This window comes from Podarcis vaucheri (assembly GCF_965113315.1).
Source record: "Podarcis vaucheri genome assembly, chromosome: 5".
NCBI classification, from domain to species: Eukaryota; Metazoa; Chordata; class Lepidosauria; order Squamata; family Lacertidae; genus Podarcis; species Podarcis vaucheri.
This window is the reverse complement of record NC_138763.1, coordinates 103,559,920-103,575,497: the sequence shown is the minus strand read 5'-3', so window position 1 is coordinate 103,575,497 and position 15,578 is coordinate 103,559,920. Positions and strand designations below refer to the sequence as shown.

The window sequence follows — 15,578 nt, the reverse complement described above, 5'->3', positions numbered from 1 at the left end:
ATAAATTTATTTATATAGTGCTTCTGATGGCAGATTCCTTCCCCGAGGAGTCTCTAAACTTCCACGGGATATTTAAATATTCAAAAGAAGGAGGGAACGGAAATAAAAGGGTCAGTGGAATAGCTTTCATTGCTGAGGAATTGTAAGCTCTGTGGGGCAGAGATTTCGTTCCCTTCCGCTCCTGAACCTCTGCCAAGTGCCATGCTCATGGCTGATGCTGAAGAGCTGCCTTAATGATAACGGCGAAGAGCAAAGAGCAAAAGGGAAGCCAGGGCGTCCCATCCCGGCGCTTGGGCGCTCGTTTTTCAAGCCAGCCAACTTGGAAAGCGCTGCTCCGCCACCGAAAGGGAGCTCTCCAGCTTGCCGGATCAGTGTCATGCCATTGTCATCGTTACAACACCGCCGCCACCAACACACACACACACACACACACACAGAGAGAGAGAGAGAGAGAGAGAGAGAGAGAGAGGAGGCGGTTTGCCGGCACCGCTCGCCCAATGGCAGCTTGCAGTCTCTGGAGAGTTGGCGAGGAGAGAGGGAGAGAGGCGCAGTCTGCCCTCCAAATCCCTGGGAGCATCATCATTCCGCCGAGAGAAGCCACTCTCTAACAAGCTTCCAACCACTGCGAGATGACTGGCAGGGGAGCTGAGCCAGAGGCAGCAGCAGCAGGAGCAGCTGGAGGAGCAGCGACCATCGCTCTGTAGAGAGACAGACAGGCAGACAGGCAGCACCATCACCCAGGAAATTAACCAGACACAGCAAAACTGAGCCAACAAGCCCCTCTCTTGCTCCTTCCCCCCAGCCCAATCCGGATCCAAACTCAAGTTCCCCATCTGAGCCTCTCCCCCCAGCCACCCTCCCACCCAAAGTGAAGGGGGGGACACCAACCGGGGGAGGGAGCAGTTAACCCTTTGTGGTCCCCCAAGGAAGACATCCATCCTAAGGCAAGGAACAGACCTTTCGAGAGTGCTCAGAGCTGGATAACGACCATGATCCTTCTCTCACCGCGCAGCGTTTTACTCTCAGTCTATTACCCTCAGATTTTCCTCATCCTTACCAGTGGAAGTTACTTGTAAGTGATCAAGACTTCTTTTTTCTTTTAACCCCCTTACTTAGATGTTTGCTGGTTTCCTAAAGGGCGCCTTCTAGGAGCTGGGAAAGTGGGGGAAAGAGACGTGCGCCCCAAAGATGGTTGCAAGGCAGGGTGGGGGGTGGCAGATATGGGGGCTGTCGGGAGTGGGGTGGGCATGTGAGAGAGAAAGTTTCTTCCGAAAACAAGTTGCCTGCGGCAGGTTTGGCTCTCTGGAGTTCAGAGGCGCCCCCAGAGGAATCCGAGGCTTTGGGGGAAGCTTGTGGCTGAGGTGCTCCGGCGAGAGATGCTGCTGCTGCGAACAGGTGCTCCGTAAGGAGGGATCGGGTGGCGGAGCCAGTGAGGGCAGAAGCACTGCTGAGAACCGGGGGGGGGGCTTCCTTTCGGGTAATGATGCCGGGGACTTGGGGCTCCTTGTCCTGAAGAAAGACTGCTAACAGGAGAAGCGCCCAAAGGCATTTCCGAGCTAAGTGGGTTGCTCCGCCAGGCGCAGTGACTGGGGAATCAGTCCCATGGGATTGTGGTGGGGCTAACTTCGGAACAAGCGTGACTCGGGATGCGTGGCTGCAATTCCACGCTATTAAACAAAAGGAAGTTTGATTTTAGACGTCAAGGGGTTTGTGTTTCAATCAAAATAAGATTGTACCACCTCCCCCCCAAAGTAAGATAAGTATTGATGTCCAGGTACTTATCAGAAGTCTTGGCGATGAGGAACTGGTAGTGTAATACTGTACTCCTAAATTACAGGCATATCCCCCTAAAAATAACAATCGTATTGTATCTATGACATGATCCGGCCGCAGAGAAACCTGTTAGAGTCCCATTGGTTTCAGCGAGAAGACAAGACCCTTCTGACTCTCCTCCCTTTCCTTGACAGCGATGGCACTTAAATTTGAACTCTGAACTCAAATGTATGCTTTCTGCCCCTCACTCTTAACTGGAGAGGCTCGCCCTCGTTCGCTTCCCCCCCGCGCTAGGGCTGCCCGGTTCGCTCCGTCTCCTCTCCATTCAGGCCAAGACGCGCAGGCCATTCCCGCATCGCCCGGATCGCGAGGGTTACCAAACAATTTTATCTGGGAAATGAGGATCCGGGTGCAGGGAGGGATGGAGGTTAGGGAAGCCGAGGGGCAGAGGGACGGACCCCCACCTCCAAGCAAGCCCCTTAATTTTGATGCTGGAGATCGACTCCGAAGTCAGCCTTCCTGGAGGAGTGAGGACTCATTTATTCAAAATGAGCGAAGCGAGGCTGATTTGAGGCAGGAAGCTCGGATTCAGGCCCGGCAACTGGATCTCGCATTGGGCTCCATCAGTGCAGTGCGGCGTTCAAGGGCGACGAGGATGGTTCAGGCTGTCCGCTAGAGAAGGCTTGGCCAGCTTCCAGCTTCCCTATGCGAAGTGCTCCCGCGCCCATAATATGCCAGCCATGCTGCCAACAGCCGTGACAGGTAGGCTGCTTTTATTAGGGGAGGGGACGACGGTGAAAGAATAACGGTGCCCTTCGCCTAAGTCTCGCTTGGGCAGAGATACAACGGGCTCATTGCTGAGTAAAGGGGCGCAGTTTTCGGCTCCCCTGTTGGATCCCGGGGGGATTGGCGGCTGAGGATCACGCGGAGGGTTGCAGTGTACAGAAGCTCTTAGCTGAGGTGGGATTTGAACCGGGGACTCCCCACTGCTGCATTCGCCACATGAAACGTATGTATGGATTAAGCATTTGCTTAACTTGCACCCCACCCCACTGGAGCGCCATGTGTCCAAAAGCTCAGCATGTCCAAACCTGCTCATTTCAACTGGAGAACTGGGGCTCTTTCTCCGCAGTCACTGCCATCGAAACCGATGGGGACTTTCTGGTCGCAAAATCCTATGCATCCTTACCTGGGAGTAAGTCCCATTGACTCTACTTCTGTGTAAACACGCATAGACTCGACCTATATAGTGCTGAACTTCTGGGAGATGGTGGCCTTGTCTTGCTTTTCTCTCTCCGGTGTGCGCGCGACCAGTGGCCTATTATTCATCTCCCCATCCATCTGTGCCCCACCCCTGGCTGCTTCAGTGGGTCTGCAGCTTTCTACTTCTGTTGCGGGAAACGCGCCCTCGATCCCCACGCAAGTTAGAAATCTACCCTTTAAAAACAAGGAAAGAGGAAAGGCAGAAAAGAAACGCGTCTATTTCTTCCTTCTTAATTCTTAATGAAATACATATGCCTTGGCCACCTATTTTCAGAGAAGTCTGATTTATGGAACCGCGTTGCGTTTGCCTTGCTGTTCGCGGGGATTAAATGGAATCGCTCCGGCTGCCGACTCTGCGCAACGCGGGGCGCAGCGAAAGAGCCGGAGCGAGCTGCTTCCCGCTCCCCTCTTTTCTAAAAGGGAGCTTTTATTTTATATCTATATCTATATGTAGGCATGTGTGTGTAGGAGAAGAACCCTCTTTAATAGAAACCTAGCCGTATTTTCTTGAAAAACTTTAGGAAATGACTATCCCCACCAAGTTTTTCTTTCTATAAATAGTTCCGAGTCTTGAAACAAAAGTTTTCTCAACCACACACCAGATGCTGGTGGTTTCCCTTGCAGTGTGACATAATTATAAGGTCCGAAGGCAAAAGCTATGGATGTATAATAATAATACGAAGGCAGCTCTGCTGATGGGGGAAACACAAGCGCAGGCTTTATTTAGAGCTCGCTTCGCGGAGACTGGCTGCAGAGCGCAGATTTCTGGGGCAGTGAGAATTTGTGGTGGGGAAATTAATCCGGATCCCCTCCCCCGCCTCCCTTCAGCCCAGCGCGGCCCAGATGCTCCCCGCCCCGCATTTCCCCAACTCATCATTAGTCCTCCCCGCCCGAAATGGGCTGGGGGAGTTGAGGGATCCAGCTGAGCCTTGGTCCCTTCTTGGAATCAAGCAGGGCAGAAAGGGACAAGAGCTGAATTTGAATGACGAACTTGGATTCGACCAGATGACCACCTGGTCCATCGCTCTCTCCTAATATGATGGCATTTCCTTATGGCTTATTCAGAGATAGTCTGCATCAAGAGTTCCACTTAGATTCCAGGACTATAGGCTGTCGATAGGTCTATCTTCCATGAAGTTGTCTAATGGTGGTGTTCATTGGGTTTTTAAATTGTTGTTGTTGTTTATTACCACCCTTCACCCTAAGGTCTCAGGGCAGGGTACAAGATTTTAGAACACAGAATTTAAAAGGAGTTACAAGCACAGAAGTAAGGTTAGTCCAAAATCCATCTGAGGTAGTGGCCATCACCACAACAGTGAAACAATGGCGATGTCTCTAAAGTTGCTGGAGGCAAAGCCTAGAGGCAACAACCAAGAAAGCTGTCTGAGCGTTCACACCAGATGCACCTCAGTTGTTGGTGGAGTGGAAAGAAGGGGCTCTGCCAAATATCATAAATACCCGGGCAGGCTTGTATGGGAGACGATGGTCTTTCAGATAACTTGGTGTCAAGTCATGTAGGGTTTTATATGTTACCACAGTGAGTGCCTGTGCTGCCCAGGACACAAACCCAAAATATTGTGATTTTAAAAAAACGGATAGTGTTGTTTGTGTATTTGTACCTGGCACAATCAAATTCGGGCAGAAGTCACATCCAAGCCTGATGAAAACTGCTGCCTGCCCCTCAGGAGCCCTTGTACTGAGTTTGACAACAATATCTCAATAGGCGACTGAACCTATGCAAAAAAGGGGGGAGGGGCAAGATAACATTTTGGTCCACAATCTTAATTCAAAATGGTGCCCAGCACCCAAACATTTATGATTACTGCTGCCCCCAGCTTGGGAACCCCTGTGCCAAGTCTGGTGATGATATCTTGAGAGGAAGCAGAAATTATAGAGCAGCATTTCCCAACCGGGGGGCCATGAGGCCCCCTGGGGGCCCCCAGGTGAAAATCATATAAATGGGGGGGCCACAACACAGAGGGAAGTGAGAAGTGAGGGGGGGATTTATTTTTAATCCCGATTGACTGGCTATCCACTTGGCCAATCAAAAGTGGGTAAGGGGGTGACCCACAGGGCCTAATGCTCCTTTGTGCCACATGCGTTTTCTTGGAGCAGTCCTGGTTTGTTTGTCCTGGAGGGAGAGGGCGATTGCTGGGCCTCCCATGTTGACCAGTAGGGCCTGCGATCCAGAACCCCCAGGTCAGGTAAGTGCAGTGGTGGGGTGGCAATGGGTAGGACTGGGCGAGCTGGAGCTGCTTGTTGCTGCCGCCAATGCTTGGTCCGGTGGCAGCGTGGGTCTGACTCTGCAAGGTGTGGGTAGCAATCCACCTCAGTGCCTAGTGGATCAGGGCCTTCGGATGTTGCCAAGGGGTGCAGGGCCCATAGGCAGCCTAGGCCTGGCTCTGCAAGCCGTGGGGTGAAATCCACTTCAAAGCCTAGCTGAGTGGGGTTGTCTGGTGCTGCTGACTTGCACCTTGTAAATAACAAAGTGTCTACTCAGAAGAAAGCTGAACTGAGTCCAGGGGACCTTGCTCCCAGGTAAGTGCGTGTGGAGCTAGAGTGTTTTATCTAGGCAGCCAGGGCTCCTCCAGATGACGAGATCTTTTTGCACCAGGTCAGTGAGGACCACTTGCTTTTAAAAATTCTCCCTTATATACAGAACTCCCTGTGCACCTTTTGGACGGAATCTGTAGGTTTCCCCCTCTGTGTCAGATAACTGGGGTCAAATAAATGTTGTTTACTTTTTATAATACATGGAAGATGGATCTCCCTTGGGAGGTTGTGGACTCTCCTTCCTTGGAGGTTTCTAAGCAGAGGCTGGATGGCCGTCTGTCAGGGATGCTTTAGCTGAGTTTCCTGCATTGCAAGGGTTGCACTAGAATGATGATTCTATGTTTTTCTGCTTCAACAATATTTCATTATGTTCCTATCATTTTATATAATTGTATTTTGTAAAAATTATGAAAATTATATATAAAGATGTTCTATTTACAAAAAAAACACATTTAAATAGCTACCTTTCCACCTGTAGGATGGGAAGGAGCATGGGCATAGTCAGGATTTTTGTTGGGGGGGGGGTCAGAACCTCAGATTTGTATTGACTTGTATTGATTTTTACTTACTGGGAGGCCTCTGACCCCCTGCTCTCCTTGGCTATGCCCATGTGGGGCACAGGAAGGAAATGTGGTCAGAAGGGGGGTCACGGTTGGGAAACATTGCTATAGAAAACAGACAGACAGACAAAGGAACAAACCACTTACCAAAATGTATATTAATGGCACCAGAACTTTGACTTATGCCCAGAAACAGACCAGTAGCCAATGAAGCTCTTCTAACATGGGAGTGACGTGCTCCCTGTAATCAACCCTGCTGAATGGCATTCTGCAACAGTGAAAGTGCAGCCCAGCCCAGAGGCTGTTACAATGGTTCAAATGAAATGTAACTAAGTCATAGTGTCACCAATGCCACACCATTTCCAAGAAGGAGCAAAGTTGACATACTGATCTTAGCTATGCAAAAGTGCTCTGAGTCCTGGCCACCTCCACACCTGGACATCCAGGTTCACATCCCAGATGGAAACCTCATTCTTCCAGAGGAGTTCAATCCCATCCAAGACATGTTGAATCCCTTCACCCAGGTTTGCTTTTCTACTGGCCACGAGTATCATGGTATTTTTTGGATTAAGTTTCAGTTTCTTCATCCTCATCCAGACACTGATTTCAGAACTTGAACAGCTTCCTGGGACTTAGAAGGAAGGAGAAATAGGATTGAGTGCCGTCAATATAATGCTGGAACTGAACCCCCAAACTCTGGACAACCTCTCCTAGCAGTTTTAACCAGATGCTAAAGAAAATGGTGGGGGCAAGATCTTGAGCTGGTGGGGCCTCAACTTTTGGGGGGCTGTGAACACATGTAAAATTCTGAGACTGTTGTGGGTGTCTGGTCATAAAATGTGTGCTGTAGAGCATGCGTGGCGGGGGAGGGGGTAGCAAAAGTTTTTTTTAATGGGCCCTCTTATATTTACATTATTTTATATGGGATTTTCTCTAAGCTACCACAAAACCACAGGTCACTCTGTCCCCATGGATTGACCTGTAGAAAATGTGGCAACTGTGAAATAGGCAGATTCCATGCTAAAGGATCATTTGGAAAAGATTAAAAATAAAATGGCCGGTATCATAATGCTGTTATACAAATCTGTGATATGACCACATTTGGAGTGTTCTGTACAGTTCTGGTAGCCTCACCTCAAAAGGATATTTCAGAATTGGAAAAGATTCAGAAAAGGGCAACCCAAAATGATTCAGGGGGTAGGGCAACTCTGCAATGAGGAAAGGTTGGGGCTTTTTAGTTTAGGGGAAAGGCAAGTAAGAAGTGACATGATAGAAGTTTATAAAATTATGCATGGCATGGAGAAAGTGGCTAGATAAAAGTTTCACTCATAATACAAAAACTCGTGGACATCTATTGAAGCTGAATGTTGGAAGATTCAGGATAGATAAAAGAAAGTTCTTCACACAGCAGGCAGTTAAATTATGGAACTCCCAGAGGAGGCAGTGAGGTCACCAACACGGACAGCTCAAAAAGAGAATCAGACAAGTTCATGGAGTAGAACTCTATCAGTGGCCACATTGCCTGGCAGATATGTTCTACCTCCAGAATCAGAGAGAGTGTGCTTCTGAATACCAGTTGCTGGAAACCACAAGAGGGGAGAGTGCTGCTTCTTGGCTTCCCATGGGCATCTGGTTGGCCACTGTGGAAACAGGATGCTGGACTAGATGGGAGACTCTTCTTATGTTCTTAACCATCAGTCCAGCACTTGATGCCTATGGACTGGATTGTAAAAATCACAGACTGGTGCTTACTAGAACCACCTTAGCACATGGACATGGAACTGAGGCATGGATGCTTGTGGGTATTTTGGGGTACACCTGTCTGATTGTGATTTTCTAGGAATTCTATGTAAAAACCATGTGGATTCATGAGGATCTGTGTTTTTTAATGCCACAGAGGCTCTGACAAATACTGGGTAGATCATGTTTGCAGTGCAATCCACAGAAACTGTTGGCAACTTCAGTTTGGTGGTGCCTTGGGTGGGGCATGCTTTCTAAAAACCATGTAGACCTGTGACTTGGATCCATGTTTCAGTGCCATGGTGCCCCAAAAGGTCTGCCTCCACACAAGCTTCCATTGCCCATAGACATCAGTGGAGATGGAAGGGCACCAAACAGCCAATGAGGACTGAGCTGTTTTGTGGGGTGGGAAAGGCTGACACTGTTGAAGGGGAAAAGAGAACATGGGATAGCATGGAATGGCAGCTGGGGTGCTGAACACTCCATACTGCAACATTTTGTGCAGTGCTTGCTATGTAAAATGGCTTCAATAAATTGCTGTTGCAGCTTATTATAAATAGATTATATTATAAATATAATATATAATACATTCTGGAAAGTACTTATTTCCATTTTGCAACTCCTAGGCCAAGATTTCCTGTACACTATTTCCATACCTAATGGAAAATAGCCTACTGCATTTGTGGTATGTGTGTGTATATTGTGGACAAATGTACTTTGCCTGGTTTAATAATGGCAACCTTTGAAGATTAAAACTTGGCACAAGTCATCCAACTATTTCTTTTGGGGGGTCTCCTTCTGAGAGAATTTTAGTGTTCTAAAGAGAAGTGTCCCCAGTTGTTATGTAGGAATTTTGAATCAATTTGTTGGTAATTTATTTCTAGGTGTTCTGTACTTTCTCATCTTTGCAAATAAACTGTTATTATTTATGAATAAAGAGGTTGTGTACAGTTTATCACATCTTATTACATCACAACAGTTTATTATATCCTGCCTTCTCATTGGTGTACTCAAGGCAGAGGGAAAAAAATTGAATAAAGAAAATTTACAAAATCAACACAAAAGTATAATCAAGATAATAAATTTATAAAAGTATAACACACGTTAATATATGTTAATGTACAGTAATGACAAATTAATGTATATTAATGGAACTTATTTTATAATTATTACAACATTTACATTTTTGCTCTGTTGTTCAGTCTATGGGATAATAATAATAATAATAATAATAATAATAATAATAATAATAATAAATTATTTATACCCCGCCTATCTGGCTGGGTTTCCCCAGCCACTCTCGGCAGCTGGATCCCACATTGGCTGATAAAATGCAAAATAGACAATGTATTTGTGTGATCTTAGAGAAAATTACAAAAGTGAAAAGACTAAAATATTTTCTAATGAAGACTAGATCTAACATGATAGCATGTATATACCATTTTATATATATAAGCATTGTGCAGATTTTACTGAAGGATGAGAGGTGAGGTTATGAGGGAATTGCGTGCATTTGTATAAGGCCTTTGTTCTTTGTTCCTGGTTGGCAAAAGAGATCATTGGGTACAGCCACAGATAACTTTGCACAGGAGCAAGTTGTGAAATGATTCTAGTGCACTATGATCTCAATATGGTTGCAAGCGGCAACAGCAAAGCCTGCTTGCCCAGCTGTCTGCCTCAGCAACTTTCTCGTTTCCCTCTACCTTCCAAAAAGTAGATGTGTGGTGTCTATTGAGGTGAATGCATTAGCTGCAAGCTCTTAAGTTGTTATTATGGATTTGCTAACCACCATCTATGTACATGAGGTTAGGCTGGCCTCAACTAGAGCCAGGGCCTTCTCGGCTGCAGCTCCAAACTGGTGGAATGCTCTGTCAAAAGAGACCAGGGCCCTGCGGGACCTGACATCCTTCCGCAGGGCCTGCAAGACAGAGCTGTTCCACCAGGCCTTTGGTCAGGGCGCAGCCTGACTCCCTCCTCTGGCAACCTGCACATAATTCTGCATAATTGGTTGCCATCAATTTGATTTAATTAATTTTATAATGAAATATTTTTAGATTGTGTGATTATTTGACTGATTATTTGATTGTTGTTAGCCGCCCTGAGCCCGGCTTTGGCTGGGGAGGGCGGGATATAAATAAAATTTATTATTATTATTACAGTACTGTACTTGGAATTTTACAGAGTTACAAAAACAAGCAAACAAAATACAGTTCTCTGTCCTGGGGAGACTATAATCTCAATTTTGACAGTGTGCAAAAACCATAGACAGGTGTTCAACCACAGTACAGGAAAAAGGGGGCACAAGAGTAACGTGTTTAATTTTAACTTAATTTAATTTAATTTAATTAATTTAATTTAATAGTGCCCCACCCTTCCATTGTAAAAAGTGCTCAGAGTGGCTCACAACATATTAAAAATAACCAAAAAGGCACCTGCGTGTTGTGATGTACATTGGTTGCTTGCTCTTTGATTTCACAGCATGCATAACAGTGACATTTAGCATGCTGAACTGATCAGATTGTCATATGCAGACAATAAGCACATAAAAAAACAAGTGAGCTTCAATAAGCAATACAAGTGGAAAGCAATTTAGTGCAGTAGCTGAGAGTGTTTTTAATATGCCTCTAGGCAGTGACATATAGTTAGTCTTCTGTTTTGGGTGAGGGTGAATCCTCCCAGTTATGGTGACTAGAGAAAGCCTCAGGGGTATTTGATAGGTGTCAACTGTTTGACACATCCAGCTTATGTAGTGGCAAAGACCTTTGTGATGAGTGTACAGTAGAGCATTCCAAATGGCAGCGTCAGCAGCAAGTGAGCCACTATCAATGGCTTGCTGTGTGAGCTACTTTTACATGTATTGATTGAATGCTGACTTTGTATGGGTCTGTTTTTGTTGATTCCACATCCTCTAGTCATGGAACTTACTAGCAATAGGAAAAAAGAAATGCACTGAGATTTCACAGGTCAAAAGAGAAAGAGTAAGACCATGTCCTATACAGGAGCTTTTATATACTGCTTTAGAGTACTGGTGGTTTGGGGTTTGTTTGTTTGTTCTTTAAAAAATGCATGGAAACCTTACCATGCAAGAGTGCTCTACAGCATGCAGGCAGCCCCCTCAGATGCTGGCCAGGCCTGATGGAGGTCATGCTTTCCCAGAGGGAGAGGACTTCCCTTCCTTTCCCAGAGGGAGAGGACAAGCCAATGGGCAGCAGTGGGACATGGAGGGGATCTTACTCATGCGAAACCCCTTGAAACCTGCAGTGAATACTAGGAGGTGTGCACGCCTGGGGGTTTGGGGTATGGAGAGTGAACGGAGGCCACACCTAGCCCTCCATGCTGATGCCCCACCCATCAGAGCCAAGTGGGGGTCATGCTGCACCCCTGCCCGCCCCGGCCCCTGGTGGGCATGAAAGGTGCAGTCACACTGCCCTGCCAGCCCCACGCCACTTTGTGATGCCGCAGGGCTGTGTGAGGGGGATGCAACAGGCATGTGCCCTTTCTGTGGGGCTGGCAGGGCAGTGAGGAGCAAAATGCGCCCATGGCCACTGCCCCTCTGGCCCTCCCCACGTGATGTCACTGGCCAGTATGCCTTTAGGTGAGGGGTGGGAAACATCAGACCTAGGGGAGAAAAGCAGGGCTCTCTCTGCTTGGCCCTCAGGTTCTGTCTAGGGCCCTTCTCTATCCCTGTCAGAGAGGAACGTGTCCTTAATCTGTGATCATGTCTCTTACTTGCCTCTGACCTTTGCGTGGCTAGAATGGACATTGGCTAAGGTAAATTCTTGGTGTGGTAGTGTGGAGAGAACAGACTGTGAACAACATGGAGAAAGTAGAAATTTAGATTTGGCAACTCCAAGTGAGAGGTGTTGCAGACCCTGGAGGATGCTGCTGGAGGAAAGCAGGAAGAGAAGGTGATGCCAGGCTGTCAGTGGGTTGGTACTGAGAGAAATGCCTTTCCCTGCCTGTGCTGATGAGATTTAAAGGAGAAGAAAATAAAGAGATCTTGAAACTTGTTGGAAAGGATCCACGTAAGGCGAGGACTGTCGCTTTTGGACAACAATGTACTTTTTAGAGTATTATGGGCTGGACCTGCAAACTGGGGAGAGGAGGGGCTGAGTTAACCTTGAGATACCAGCAGATACCAGCAATGCACTGAATAACTGCAACAGCACTGCAGGCGCACAGAAAGGGCTCAAGATAATCTTTGGAAATGGAGATGACTGATATAAATGGAAGGCCAATGAAGGTTGTATACTAGAACTGTCGTACGCAGAATGAAATGAAAAGAAGTATAATGTTCTCACTTGAAGCTTTACAAAAGTATACAAATGCCTTAAATAATGTTTCAACATGAATGGAAATTACTAAGAATACAGCTGATGATTAAGTGATAATTTTGGGTAATGGATTATAATCGGAGGTACCTAATTTAAAATATTCAAAGCAGTAACATCAGAAGCTAAGGACTTGAATAAAATTGTATTAAGTTGGTAATAAATTACAGAAATGACAGAATTTATACATGATCCTTTAGCCACAGGTAAAACATGTGAGCCAATAGGCTTTTGTTTTTAAAGCTGAGCAATGTTAGAAAGTTAATCAAATAACAGTTCTTATTCTAATTGCCCCTGCTATTTTTTATTTTTTATTTTTGAGTTTTGGCTGTCACCTAGTTATTTGATCTGCCAGAAGAAAGGACACAGTAGCAATGGCTGAGCAATCTGGCAGAGATAGTAGTAGAGGGGTAATAACCTCACTCCCCAAATCTTTGCAGCTGCTGCAGCTTTGAATGAGTTTAGAGGGAAATGGTGACTACAGAGTTCATTGCTACTTATAAACAAGCTGCCCACCATTGGCCCTGCAGTTCCTCCCTTCCAAAATGCCACCAAATATATTTCGTCCCCTGCAGGGTGTAACATGTCTGCTTGCTTTTGTGGTCTCATCAAATGGAGAGTGTATCTTGCCATTCAGATAAAAAGGCCTCATGCACATGCCTATATAAAACCTTTCAGAAATTATTTGGGTGGAGGGCAAAAAACTAAAGTGAGGGGGATGAGATATATTTACACTAGACAGCAAGTCTGGATGGCGCAGAAGTTTATCTGGTCAGTCTGGTAGCTTTGTGCATACGTGGAAGCTGTTTTAGAGGGTCCAGCTGAGAGAATGTTGTCCTTGGAGCTCAGAGGACCGGCTTCAAAGCCTGGCCTTGCTGTGAGGCTTGGCAAAGTCGCTGTTGCTCTGCCTCCATCTCCTACTGTTTCTAACAGACTGGACAAACACAGATTCCATTCCCTGCTTTAATGGAGGGGCTCATGAGGCTCCTTTCAGTTTGCTAAGAGCTCCAAGGAGCCAGATAATTGGCCAAACTTGACACCAGCTGGCAACGCAATGCAGTACTATTGTGAAATCATTCTGACACACCAGTTGTGTGGTATGCCTGGTGGAACTGCGATTAGGAAGTGTTAGACTGACTTCTGTCAAGCTGGGGGCTGGCTGGGGTGAAGCAGGGACAGGAAACAGGTGAAGCCTCACCTGTACTCACCTCACCTGGAGTACTGTGTCCAGTTCTGGGCACCACAGTTCAAGAAGGACACTGACAAACTGGAGCGTCTCCAGAGGAGGGCAACCAAAATGGTCAAAGGCCTGGAAACGCTGCCTTATGAGGAACGGCTAAGGGAGCTGGGCATGTTTAGCCTGGAGAAGAGGAGGTTAAGGGGTGATATGATAGCCATGTTCAAATATATAAAAGGATGTCACATAGAGGAGGGAAAAAGGTTGTTTTCTGCTGCTCCAGAGAAGCGGACACGGAGCAATGGATCCAAACTACAAGAAAGAAGATTCCACCTAAACATTAGGAAGAACTTCCTGACAGTAAGAGCTGTTCGACAGTGGAATTTGCTGCCAAGGAGTGTGGTGGAGTCTCCTACTTTGGAGGTCTTTAAGCAGAGGCTTGACAACCATATGTCAGGAGTGCTCTGATGGTGTTTCCTGCTTGGCAGGGGGTTGGACTCGATGGCCCTTGGGGTCTCTTCCAACTCTATGATTCTATGATTCTATGATTCTATTCTATGATTCTATGAAGCCACATCAATGTGCCTACAGCTACATGGTAGAGGGTACACTTGGCATGCAGAAGGTCCCAGGTTGAACTGTTGTAAACTCCAGTTAAAAGGATCACAAGGCAGGGGATGGTGTTGGCTGAAAAGGAACAAGAGCAGCACTAGAGGAGTCCCTTGTTTGCTCAGACCACCAAGCAAACCTGGCCCCAAAGGCTTCATAGCACCAGGGCAAACATATGATATGATCTGACCAATTGTTGTAAGAGCCCCATTAGCTCTAGTTCCTATTCCCTCCTGAAGTTCCCTTTGGCCAGAACTGGATGGTGGTTCACAGTCTGAATCCCTGCTTGATGTTGGTCAGGCCCCACATTCGGAACCCACTTCAGCCCCGAGTCATGACATGAAGCAGCATGTTGTCCAAGCAAAGTCTGGAATCCTCCATACATAAGGTCATACACGGTCTGTTTTGGGGTTGCTCTGTCAGTTAATGAGGCCAATCAACAATATGTGGTCATTACTTGATTAGGTGTGAGGTGGTTGGTGAACTATGGTCCATGTGCCATCCACCCCAATCCCAGAAGTCAGTGGAAATAATTTTGACTAACTGTATGAATGAAAATATGCCACTATGAGATTACTCTGGCCCTTAATGATTCATGTGTGAGCAGGTGTATGTGAGAAGCGCACCTCTGTACTAAGAGGAAGAGTTAGATTTTTCATTGATCAATCACGACTTTTCACTGGATTGATTAACTGAATAAATAAATAAATAAATAAATAATCCACCCACATATTTTCATTTTTAATAAAAACAAACATTGGAAATCTGTTCAAAGATCTGATGCTGTGTCTCATTTGGTCCTAAAATGATAGATAACATGTTTTTCATATTCTTGTAGAACATCTCATGCCTTTCAGGCGTTGCCATGACTGAAGGCGCTCGCAAACAATGTACAGTTTTAGCTGCTATGAATGGAAATGACAATTAAAAAAAAGACAAGGTTTTTTTTCCACTGAATGTTTTAACATACAATGCCCCAAATCTCAGTGCAACAACCCCCCCAGTGAGACACTGTCAGATGAGAAATGATACTTTAAAAAAATTATTTTTTAAAAAATGATATTTATTAGAAGTTTAAAAATTACAGAAAAAAGAAAAAAGGAAAACAATAAAAAATTTAACAGAACATACATTACAATACATAAAAAGAAAAACATAAAAAACAATACAGCAAAAAGAAACAAAAACACTAAAACACACATCCAATATTCCATATCTTTATTTATATATATATATATATATATATATATATATATATATATATATATATATATATTTGCTTTCGTAGATTTTCACGGGTACAGGAATGCAGGTTTTGGTGTCTTCGGGTGTCTTCCCGTGTAAGAGTCGGGGTGTCTGTGCGACGTTTCGACGAGGTCTCACTCGTCATCTTCAGGCTGGTGCTTTCGGCTTCTTGTTACTGGAACAGAGCAGAGTCTGGTGTTTGAGTTCCTATAAATACTGTTGAGGGGTGTGGTGTATAGCCTCCAACGTTCTGGGCAGAGAGGAAGTTCCTAGATTAGTGTGCCTTTTCTTCTTTTGTTCCTTAATTACTTGAGGGATATCTTGGGT

The 15,578-nt window shown here is 45.8% G+C and overlaps 1 protein-coding gene across 2 annotated transcripts in view; it reads left to right on the top strand.

Annotated features, from left to right (window-relative positions):
• WNT7B (Wnt family member 7B) overlaps positions 1 to 15,578 on the top strand; it is a 117,440-nt gene that overhangs the window by 13,910 nt on the left and 87,952 nt on the right. The window contains exon 1 of one of the 2 annotated variants that reach the window (XM_082223272.1): positions 575 to 1,072. The exons of the other annotated variant lie outside the window; for it this stretch is intronic. Coding sequence (XP_082079398.1) covers positions 990 to 1,072 — 83 coding nt within the window. The 5' untranslated portion in view covers positions 575 to 989. Of the gene's footprint in view, positions 1 to 574; positions 1,073 to 15,578 lie in introns of those variants that run through there. 2 annotated transcript variants of the gene reach the window in all.